Consider the following 12,506-nt stretch of genomic DNA (forward strand, 5'->3'; position numbering starts at 1 on the left):
GGTGTGTAGCTGTGACTTTACTGTTGGGCAGTCATGGGTCTGTTTTGTTTTCCCTTGATATCTATGTGCTGACATGTTCTCACCATCCGTTCACAGTGTCACAGTGGAAGTTCTCACACCTCAACTTCTCTGTCTGTCTGCTGTGACTCAGTGGCTTCCTTTGTTTGATACGGCTTGACAGTTTATTTCCGTTCCTTCACACCTTCACACTACATTTGAGTTAGTTTAATATAACAAGAAGTTATTTATATGCCGGATCTTGTCCATTACAGACTGTATGATGATTGTATGACTTAATATGAGATTACCTGAGACATTTGTATTTAGCCGTTATGATGATAACCTGGAAGGAAAGTACAATTGTGGAGGCTCTGATCTCTTGTATAACTGCCTCTTGGATGTAGTGTGTAATCTTCAGATTATTACTCTTCTCAGGAGGAGGTTTTAATCCTATCCCGGCACAGAGCATACCAAGCGGAAGCCAACAGTAGGTCGACCTATCACCGTGTCATGACCAAATCAGGGCTGTCCGAAAGCATTCTCCTTTACAACCATATAATGAAAGAGGATGTTATTCTGTGTCATTGCAATTTCTAACTGAATGACATTTAAAGGGTTATTCTGCTTTTTTCTAAACCAGGGCTCTTTTGTATGTATGTATGTATGGTAGTGTCCAAACAGAGATGGCAAAAGTATACACATTATTTACCGAAGTAGAAGTTCAGATACTCAGGTAAAAAAGTATAATTACTCACAGCATAAAAGTAAAAAGTGACCCTCTGAAGGACATAACTACCAACTGTTTCTGTGCAATGTTATCTGAACCAGCCGTTATATTTGGGGAAAAAAGGGACGCGGATGGCCAAGTGGTTAGGCCGTGCCCCATTTGTGGAGGCTATAGGCCTCCAATCCGGCAGCATGGGTTCAAGTCCGATCTGTGGCTACTTCCTCCACATGTCATTACCCACTCATGATTACCTGCTCTGTCCACTGTCTAGTCTAATCAATAAAGACAAAAAGCCCCAAATAAGAATAATTTGGGAGAATATTAAATTTAAAAATAAATCTTTGTAAATCCAAAGAAACAAAAAAACTAACTGATAAATTAAAAGTGATGAACTAAAACTCTGCTCTTATACTGAAACCAGCTGGATAGGGAATGTTTGATGCTCAGATGTCTTGGTTTGGTTTCCATCTTTTGTCTGTTGCATCTTCATTTGTCTTTTTATCTTTTGTATTTAAGTATACACTGATGGAAATGCTGAGGTATTACCATTTTATGCATTTTTGTCCCATTCATTAAGCTTGAAATCAGTTTTCATAGTAAAGTGATGCAAAATCATGCAAAAGAAAAACAAGTAGTCTGTGAAAAATATATATGCAAGTATATGCAAAAGACTTAATTGACTTCTTGTTTGTACAGCGGAGTGATCTGTGGGAGGTGATCTGAACGAATCACGGATCAGCTGTGATCAGTTTCACCACTATTAATTACCAGGCTAAAGATAAATAGATCTTTCATGTTATAAAGTTTGTATTAGATAAATAACAGACTTGGTACATGTCTCTGTTTTCTGCTTTGCTGTTAAAGCTGTGATTTCGATGCGCTCTGTTTCAGATTCCTGTGCAGTGAACTCGTGGACCCTCCTTTCACTTTCTGGCTCCAGCCTCTGCTCTATGGCCTTAAGGTACGTCACACGGGTTCACTGGGTAGTTCTCCGCTGTGCGAGGTGGTTTAGGTTTTGACAGAATCTGCAGGCTAAGTACTGTGGGAAAGAACACGGCGTTGGACTAATCTCTCTGTTTGTTTTGCTGAATTCTGAAAGTAGCACAGTATTTGAGTATTTTCAGACTCTTTTTAGTTGCCAAATAGTTTATCCCTCCGCTTGGATTAACTTAATTTGTATTCCTTCAAAAATGTTGTTCATGCTGTCGTCATGAGGTGAAGAATGTTTCATTCAAACCCCTCTGCAGTTATACAGGATCTCCATACAGGGCAAAGGGGTTACGTATTCTAGCTTTGTGTATATTTATCAGGCCTACATTAATGCTTACATTGTTAACTCTACGAGGTAAAGACAGCTGGTTTGGATTTTGAACATGTGTTTGAGTTGTGGGAATGAAAAAGCATGACAATTAAATGGATAAACAACAACAACCAGTAGTTTAAAAACTGTCAGGGTAAAAAACCAGATGATGAAATGAACACCTGAATAAGCCAGTGTTCTCTACTTTCTCCTCACAGTGCACAGAGCTCAGCCGTTGTCTGAGGGAAGAATGATCATACATTTCTATCAGATCAAATGGCCTGTGTGCGACCGTTGATTAATAAAACCAAAACAAGATGTACAATGTATCACAATGATTGACTTCACGTTATCATGTTTTTCAGCCTTGTTAGTTGTGTCTCTCCCTGATATGACTTCTCCTCACTACGTAAATACCAAACATATGATACTGAGTTCAGGCAGTTAATGTTATGAGAACTTCCTTTCAGCTTACTGTTTTCAGACAGAGGCCCTTTGTACTTAATCTAAGTACTGATATGACTTTTATTTTAGCTTTGGTAATGTAAACGTATGTTTCCCATCGTGATAAGAAATTAATTGGATTGAATATACAACAACAGCACTATGACAGGACAGTCCCAAGTTCAGCGTCTTGTCTTGAATAATGGTTTTGAAGGTGGGAGGCATATCTTTGAGTGATTTGTACATCATTGATAAATTAGGCAAACTAAGATGAATTGGGTGCTAAATGCAAGTCAGGTGTGTATTGTAAATGAGCACTTCTGCTTAAGTGCCAGGGCAGACAGCAGTATTGAGCTATACACTGATTTTTGTTGCAGGTTTCCAGACAGTAAGGTAAAATCATGTTTTAGACTTTTGGCATTATGATTTCTATTCTGGCAAATGAATCATTAGAATATGGTTAATATGCTTAACTACTTTTTTTGCAGCCTTTAGGGCCTTTTAGATAGGATGTGGTGGGCGCTGCGCTCGCTGTGGAGTAGGGCTAGAGCAGAAGGGGAGGCACACTTTACTAGGTTACCGAAACAATAGTTCGGGAAAAAAGCTACTTTTTGGGTGCACAGTATGTTTGTATCTGTCCACTATTCAGTAAAGTCCTGATCTTTCTACTGCTGAGGAGGAGACGAGCAGCAGAGAAGGAGACGGTGTGTTCATGAAATCCTCAGGGCACGACAAGACTTGAGGGAGTAAAGGATCGTCAAAGAGTTGCAGCTCTGTAACACTGCTCCACGAGAACGACACATTTCTGCTGCTGTTTTAAACACACTTGGTGGACATTACTTTTCAAACAAGAGATTTCTCTCCGATGTCCTAGTAGGTCTGTAAACTAGAGCTCAGGAAAATGGCACATGGTTTGTTGTGATCTGATCTTCCCTCCTATTGGACATGTTGAAGTGACGTCACAGAGAGCTGCGCCCAAGTTGAACATGTTTTTACTTCAGCGCAGAACGGCAAGCACGACTTCAGCTCGGCGGGGTGCAGATACGCTCTTGCGCGGAGCAACACATAGACAATGAATGGCGTATCCTATCTGAAAGGCCCTTTAGTGTAGGTAAACATTTTCAAAAATGATTAATTAACATGCCTGTAGTGTTTCTTAAATCCTGTTTTGCATGTTATCACGACCTCTGGGAGAGGAGTGTTATCTCAGAACTTGTCAGGACAGAAAGTGGGATTTTTTTTTTGATGCAGGGTCTGGTCAGGTCACATTCTTCAGAGGTGACAACCAAAGTTCTCCATGGGTTACCTCATGGCTGTCAGTCAGGACTGGGCAGAAACAGCTTGATCCTTTGTCTCAATGTTGAACTTTGCATTTCCTGTTCCTATTTGCAGATGAATGACTCTGCTGGAAAACTTAACTTTAACGTTCCCAGACCTGAAAAGTCCAAGTAGATGGAAAAAGTAGCTTTGTGCTTAAAACAACCTGATACTGATGAAGCGGTGGAAATGTATCTGTCAATCATTATATTATCATTAATAGAATATTGTTGATGAACATCTCAGTGTTTCCTAAACACCAAGGTGACATCTTCAACACAAAGATGATTTCTGCCAGAGAAAGAAAATACAAATATTCAAATATCAGGAGCTCAAATCAATGATTCTTTTAAACCTAAAAAAGTTCAATGTCCAGATATTGAAGAGCTTGTATTTACTGATACTGAAACCAATAGTTATTCTTATCTTCTGAAATATTACAGCCAGGGTCACTTCAGAGATAAGGACAGGTCCTTTCTGGATATCAGAGGCAGCAGTTTTATTGACCTCTTCTCAGCCGTCAGTCCTCATAATTTACCGTGCAAACATGGAAGCGTTGATCTCCCTCTGTCTCTCAGTCTGTTTAGTCTTGATACTGTAAATTCATTTCTTCTTTTAAATTGTATTTTAATCTTTGATAAAAGGCCCATCTCTGTCTGGATCCTTTCCTTACCATGGTCGAGAACTTTGATTAACAAGTCCCAGGTTTAAAATATTAAAATGACCCTCTTAGTTAGTATTGCTATTTAATTGTAAAACATTATTCATACTGCGCTGAATCAAGGCAGACCCATACATGCATGAGCAAAATATGATTTTTTAACTTCATAATTATGAGCTTGGCATAAAAAGGCATGATTGTAGCTTTGAAGCTGCGGTAACTGTTTGTACCATGAGGGGGCAGTGTAACATTGTTGTTGATATTCACCTTACTTGACATGGACCTCAAACTGTTCACTGACATCAAGTGGTGTAGTAACACTCTTGATGTTTACACACTTAGAGCAATCAAAGTGACTGTAGCGGGGGTTGTGCTGACAGTGTAAAGACCAGTCTCTCCCCCCCCCCCCCCCCCCAGCTGACTTCTGGGCCCCAGCCCGCCAGTTTTCCTGTTTTCCCCCTGCTTGAAAGCAGAACAAGGCAGAGGCGGGTGGGACCCAGAATGGCATAGGAACGCTGCACATTGTTCGCAGGGCTTCCTCTTCCACATTCCTGGGCTGATTGGGATCTGGGCCTCCTGTGCAGGAGTATTGTTCTAGCTCAACAGCACCGCAGACCTGGCCCCAGCAAAACCACCGCTGCCTCCACCGACCATTGTGGTGCTCGGGCCCAGTGATGGCTATCTTTGCCTCATCAGTCATCCCTCCCTCTCTCTCTCCGTCTGTCCGTCTCTTTATTTGTCTGTCTCTCTGACTCATTTAGTGATTCTTACAGGATCTGCTGCCTCAGCCTCTTTGCATCTTTACTCAGGCCTTACACCTTTTGTAGCAAATGATCCTCCCCATCTTTCTTTGGTGCTTGATAAATTAGATTATTTTGGTCTTAATGTCAACACTGGATAAATCTGTGAAATAATTATTAAGTATTTTAGTTTTTTATTGTAAATCGACTCCTGTTTGCAACTCATCTTTGTAGTTCTCTTACAGACTTAATAATAAAGGTTTTTGATAGTTGTTTCATCACTACAACAGACAGGTTTCAACTTCTTCTTTGTGGGGTTGTATAATGGATTTAACAAGAAATTGAAACTTTGAAAGCTTAAGATGGATCGAGTATTTTTGTTTTGCGAAAGTTATTTTGAGACAATGTCCTGGTCTGGAAAAAGTCTTCTGGGAGTTTGCCATCATATCATGTTGAGTGTTTCTGGCATTTCAGGGCTTTTCACTACATTGAATCTCTTAGTTTGTTCTGTGTTTCAGGCTTTGTGCTAGCTTTCCTCTAGAGGGCAGAGTTTTTGCAAAACTGCTGCATTTTTATTTATCTTTGCATTCTTCTGCTATTGACTTTTTCCTGCAGGCAAAGTTTAATTCTAGATAAACAGAAAGTCAAAATGAACAAATAAGAGTTTGTTTGTATACTATTTTCAGAAATCACATGGGGAGAAGAAATAGGGAGAGAATTGTGTTTTTCTTCTTTCCACATTCAGGCTCTTGACATAGTTTGTGTAAGGAAACAGTTACATCATCTGACTGAAACTTTCACACGCTGCAGAAAAGGGTGTAAGCAGTTAATTTAAACGTTTTTTTTTTAGACACAATGGTCTTCACTCTGAGAAACATTTTTCTCTCTTTTGCATACGAATAAGAACCAACATGAGGAGAATACAACCCATCATATTAAAAACTTAATTAGTTTTAGGTGTTTATCAGGTTTTTTTCTTCAGACTTTGCATGAATAATGTCATACAGTTAAGACGGTTTACAAAAGCTTTAAAGAGAAATACTGTTTCACTTGCATACAATAAATCATTTGGTGCCTTAAAGCAGTTCCCTTATTGAAAAAAGTTAGAGTCCAAATAAAGATAAGTCTGCTGATATTGCCGTGCTGACATAGATCTTTCATGTCTTCGGCACCCAACACAGGGTAATTTCTTTTCTTTCTTTTTTTTTACCAAAGATTGCATGCAAACTTCTGCACACGCTCAAATCTGCACAAAAACATTGGCAATGTTTCGGTACCGAAATGTTGCCACATTTTTCGTGCAATTCAGACAGAAGTGTGCCTGCTATTTCTGGTGGATTTTCTTCTTCTCCTACAAACATGTCTTATGAATAGGGATGTAAAGACGATACGATTCAAGATACGGGGTTCACAATACGATTCTGTCACGATTTATTTTACAAATTGAGACTGAAGACAAATTATGACAGAAATAGATTCCTTTAGGGGCGGCTAACCCGCTTGTTAGTGTGGTCTGACCTTTTAATGTTTTTTTTTTTCTCGCAACAAGGGGAAGTGATTGGAGCTTCTCATTGTGGTGTCAGTTGAATGCTGCATCATGTTTGTTGTGCTATTTGTGTAGTTCCCTGTCTTCTTGCAATATTTGCACACAGTTTTTGTCTTTTCTCACCTCTTTCATTTTAATTTTTTGGGGAAGCCCAAATGCTTCCAGACCTCCAATTTAAAAGATGGTAGTGTGTCCTCAATTTCAAAATCTTGCCCTGCAGCTGCCAAGCGCCTCTGCTCTACAGCAGCTGACGCTCACCATATTATTGCGATTCAGTACGGATGTGAATCTTGACACTTTTGAATCGATTTATTTATTATTTTAAGATTAATCTTTCCATCCCTACTTATGAAACTTTTTTTTTTTTAAAGTTTGGGGATTGTAAATGATGTAAATCTTCCATTATCATGTCTTTTTAAAGGATTACTTTTTTTTTCATATCCTTTATTAATCCCTGAGGGAAGTTCGGGTTTACACTCTGTTATTTATAGGGACATGCTTCTCACACATGCACAAACAGGACCTGTGGACATGCATTGGTGGAGAGATGTCAGAGTTTTAACTAGTTGCTCATCCTTGTTAATGTTCTGTGCAAGCTGTTGGTTTGCAGCAAATGCACAACTAGACTTGCATATAAGTGTGTTCATCTTTTCAATCCTAGATGGGTGTGTCTGCACAGGACCAAAAATGATTAAATGTAAAAAGCTGTTAATTATCAATCAATGCTACACAGAGCACTTTAATATAATTATAGAAAAGTTGTAATAAGATCATTATTGTAGTTCTTGGATTCACAATAATGATTCTGCAGAAAAAGCTTAAAGGCATTTTAACAGTTTATTGCACACTTTTGCTATTGAGTCCTGGCTATGTTTGTGCTTGCATGGCTAATACATTTTTGCGCTCAGTCCCAGAAAAGAGCAAATTGATGATTTCTTTAGGCAGTGTGCTTTTATAAGAGTCAGCACGCTAACGTCCCGCTCGCTCCTCAGCTCAGGGATATTTGGAAAGGTTTGAGTTTGCTGTAGGTACAAGCTGTGCAGCCGAGCAGAGCGCAGCAGTCTGTCATCGGCCCGTTTCACAGACCACATCACTTTTCTCATTCTGCTTCTGTTCATAATAGCTCAGCACAGTTGAGCACAAGTGAATGCTGAAATGGGTGGATGCTTTTGTTGTCTGAGTGATCAGGAAGCATATATGTGTTTGTATACAAATGCTAACAAGCAACATCATCCCGATAATGATAAGAGCTATCAGTGAATGCAGGCAGCGGAGTAGAGACTTCTTAAAGTGTATGTCAATCTTCTCCCTCCTCTCCTCGCCTCTGTCGCTGGTGAGCAACACAAGCCAGCAGGGTGTGGCCTTGTGTCGTCTCTGTTGTGATTGGCTGCTGGCCCAGGGTTGTGTTATCTCCTGCGGAACATGTTCTAGTTCCACCCCTGATAGTGCCTGGCACTCACAACATAGCTCCGCCCACTCACAATTACGTCACGACCCATGACAAAATGCCATGTCTGTTTGTTTTCCTAATTCACTGTGGTGCAGGTAGGGCTGCGACGTCAGAAGTTTGTCACTCACCGTGGTTAGCTACAGTAAACAGTTTATCCTGTACTAGTTAGTCCAGACAAACAGCTTCAGAAAGCCTGACAGGTGCCGTCTCTTCTGGGCTGTTAGAGCAGATCTCAGGGCCTGCGTCACGGACCTTTAACGTGTCGCTGATACATGTTGACAGCAGCTGGAATCGAGGACTCCACTTTGTCTGTTTGCTTGTCAGTAAATGGGGCCGATGAGGCAGACAGGTAGTTGGAGAGTGGCATGGCACAGGTTGTTTGACCACACACCTGAGTAAAAGTTGTGGAACATGGAGTTCCTGAGGAGCCTGGTCCCGGGGGTCCTCTCAGGGGATGGGCCCATTGAACATGGGGGGGTTTTGCCCAGGGACACCGGTCCACGGCTCCTCCGCATGAAAAGACTGAGCCTCCTGGCCATGGGACAGACCATCGTGGAGGATCTGGCAGGTCCAATGTCAAATCAAGATTCTGGGGTTGAGTCATCAACGCCGACCCGCAGTAAACGAACCCGTCTCAAAGGTAGATCTGCAGTCTGATGAAGCCGTTATCTTGACTGATTTTATGTTAAACCACATCATTCCATATGTGCTTCTTATAATTTACATTCTTATGTAAGTGTGTGTCGAGCTGTGTTAACACAAGACCAATGTTTGGCTTAACCCCCACCCTTCATTTATGCAAACACACTGATGTGTACATACACACTCACTGTTTAAATACCAGAGCTATACCATACTGAGATGTTTCAGTTGCATCAGATTTGGCTGTCCTAAAACAGATTTGATATTGGATTTTTTATTATCAGTTCAGCGGAACAAAAAAACTTCTATCAGCCTACAATATTCTCATGTTTTACCTCTCAGATTCACGTTAGTTAATCATAGTTTTCCAGGAGTGCATTTTCACTTTCAAAACATTTTCTTCGCAGTATTTTATTATGTTTTGACCTGGACTACGGATGTTTTTTTTAGGGTATGTCTGGATCTTGAGTAATCTGAGAAACAATCTGAGCTGTAGAGCATCTTAAGGATTCACATTGTTTTATGTGCTTCGGCTTTATTCAACTGGTCCACCAGTTTTCATTTACTGGCCGGTTTGTTTTAGAAAGGAGTAGACCTCTGCGGCTAATAATGGATGGTGAACACTATAGGGTCATTTTGAGATGAGTGATGTAAAGTTTACAGCCTGCCATGCTATTGGTCTTACTTTACTCTGTGTACATTAATGCCGTTAAAAAAACAAGATGCAGACATTTAGTCTAAAAGATGCAGCTGAACTCAGTCTTCTCGACTTTGAGATGATAGTTCAAACTGTGAGAGAAAAAGAAGTGTTAGTATGGACATCGCAGGGCTGGTCCTAAGAGCTATTTGACCAACACAAGAGAAATATTTGGATTATTTCTGTAACATTAACCTCCCTAACTGATCTGTGATTTGTCAGGAGAATGAACAAATGTGCTGGTCTTGAACCGACCATCATGTTCTTCATTATTGTCAGTCATCTTTATCATTATATAACCATACATCAGTATTTTACAGCAACAGTATAAACCGAACAGAACTGAGTAACAGGTCTTGGAGTAGGGAGTCGTCTGACAGATGTGTGTGATCGTGTAAACTCTCTACCATTCCCAAAGGTAACAGAGTCCTTGCTTGATTATAGCCCATCACTTTCTTAATTCATTACCACAGCAGACTGTGATTATTTGTGGGATTTTTGCCTTTTATTTAATAGAACAATGGATAGAGAAAGAAATGGGAGAAAGAGAGAGAGAGTTGGGGGATGACGATGCTGATAAAGGAGCCACAAGGCAGACCTGAACCTGGGCTGCCTGCTTGGAGGACTATAGCCTCCTACATGGGGCGAACCTATAGCTGCTAAGCCATCTGCACCCATGTTCAAGATTTGTAATAGAATTCATTAATATAAAAATAAATTCAACCATCAAAGTATTAAAAATGGCGGGGGGTTTAATAATCTCTTTGCCAAATACACCAAATGAACATTGTGCTGCTTGCTTGGTCTGTGTTGTGTGCCGTGTTTAGGGGATTGTTTGCTAACTCTAGCGGTGAACATGTCAGAGTTGTGTTTTAATGCCAGCTTTATTCGGAAATGTCTGAATCCAAAACATCCAAATAATGCTCCCCTGCCTCATCATAGGTAATCTATGTGTTCTCTTTTAAATGTATTTTATTTATTTTAGGGTTGTTCTTCTGTCTTGAGTGAGTGTATACCACGGCCAGTTTCTTGATCCATACATACAATTCATACCCTTTAACATCAGATGACCTCGTCAGTGAATGTGCATATATAAGTGCCATTTAATTCAAACAACGTTTCTCATGCTGGCAGATGATGGAACAATGATAATGTAACAAAGAGTACGGTCCTGATCGATCCGGATCAATGAATCCAGAACCGTTTTGAATTGAAAATCGAATCGTGACCCCAAGAATCGAAATCAAAATCGAATTGTGAGACACCCAAAGATTCCCAGCCCTACTAATCAGTCACTCCCTGCTAAGTGCTAAGGCTAGCTCTTTAACTCAGTTGAACGCCAAATAGAGCAACTAGAAACTCAGCCAGTCTCACAGATGACTGGAGTAGATCCTGAAGTATGTACTCATTCAAAAATAGACTTTGAATCATGAATCCAAAAAAGTTGTGAATCGAAAATAGATTCTGAATCGAATCGTGACCCCAAGAATTGAAATCGAATCCAATCCAATCGTGAGACACCCAAAGATTCCCAGCCCTAGTAGTGATTATAGGTCAACACAGGTCTAACCTGATCCCAGAGACCGACATGAGAGTCATGGGTTAGGCTCCACATTTTTGGAAGAAGAATGTAGGTGTGAATTTGTGATGTAGGGAAATATGAGAAGTCATTAAAGATGTAATTAAAGTTATGTTTCAGTGCCCTCTTAACTGTACTCAACAGGAATAAACAAAAAGAGAAATATGATTTAACCCTCACTTAAGAGTTTAGGTTTTAAAATGACCTGTGCTGACAGTTTTAATCCTCTTAACAGATTGTGTGTATGGATACAGTTGTTAAAGGTTTAGCAGGTGTGTGTTCACACATACAGTATGTTTGAGGTTAAGGCAGTCAGTTTGCATCGACAAAGGGGCGATGGCTTGTCTTCAGTCTCTCTGTACAGCTTCTTTGCAGTGCTACCTGTCAGAGCATGCTTGCTCCCTGTTTACTCATGGCTAAAGCACGACTGAGCTGTTCTGCCTGCTCTCCTAACCCAGCCTCTGAAAAGGACTAGACAAGACAGCTTGCTAGCCAGTGAGGTGATCTCTCCTAACCCCCCAAATTACAAAGAACTGTTTTCATATCTTTCCTTTTCTCCTTCCCAACTAGGAAACATCCGTCATATTAGAAAAGTCTCCTTTTTTCATCGTGCTACTGGTGGCAGGGGTCACCATGGTGAGTCAGGTAATGAGAGACGTGTTGTGATTTCACAGAAGTTTAGGTATAGAAATATATACAGAAATGTTAGGGTGGTGTTTTCATACCTCGGGATAATTAGCCCTGTTTTTAAATCAGAGCTGAGTGCCACTCCCTTGTTGCAGAACTGGCAGAGCATGAGTTGGCTTTTAAGGTGGTGCCGCTCTTTCCTTCTGTCATTAGTCTTTCTTTGCACGCCGTGACATCACCCGGTCGCTCGATGTACAGCCGAGTTCCGAGGAAGGGTTTGATTGGGAGACTATTTGGTTAATGGGTGCAGCAGGGTTTCCTGTTTGGTGATCTGGGAGTGTTTGGAGCATGTGACTGAACATAAGTATGTGCTGGTGGGATGTTTCTCTGCAGTGACAAGATGTGCATGTGATGTCTGTCTCAACTGTCTATAGGGTCTGCAACAAGACAGCTGGAAGGAAATTATTCATCAAGTTTCTTATATAGTTAGAAGCCAAGAGTGGTTAACAAACCCAATAAAGGTGCAGCTGAGGGCAGACTCTAGTAGCTGGGAAGAAAAAGGCAGTGCATTGTTGTTAGGAGGGTTGTTGTCACGATTCCAGAATGTGGATCTTTAATATTTTAGTACGATACTGTGGTGAAAATCAACCTTTTAAAAAATATACACAAGTGCTGTTTCTGCATTCAGCTCTCCCATTAAATGTGTTTTCATAGTGAACATCTTTGAGACAGCTCTCATTTGAAGAAGTGCAATGAGTAATGAGCTGACCTTTCTG

General features: G+C 40.5%; 1 protein-coding gene across 10 annotated transcripts in view; it reads left to right on the forward strand.

The window, feature by feature from the left end:
* The window catches only part of fryl (furry homolog, like), an 86,829-nt gene that overhangs the window by 6,176 nt on the left and 68,147 nt on the right, over positions 1-12,506 (forward strand). For 2 of the 10 annotated variants that reach the window (XM_061029173.1, XM_061029194.1), the window contains exons 1-2: positions 8,356-8,825; positions 11,674-11,748. In XM_061029173.1, coding sequence (XP_060885156.1) covers positions 8,597-8,825; positions 11,674-11,748 — 304 coding nt within the window. In that variant the 5' untranslated portion in view covers positions 8,356-8,596. Of the gene's footprint in view, positions 1-1,618; positions 1,689-8,351; positions 8,826-11,673; positions 11,749-12,506 lie in introns of those variants that run through there. The other 8 variants (XM_061029164.1, XM_061029200.1, XM_061029183.1 and 5 more) reach the window with 7 other exon arrangements.

Source organism: Labrus mixtus, chromosome 3 (genome assembly GCF_963584025.1).
Source record: "Labrus mixtus chromosome 3, fLabMix1.1, whole genome shotgun sequence".
NCBI lineage: Eukaryota > Metazoa > Chordata > Actinopteri > Labriformes > Labridae > Labrus > Labrus mixtus.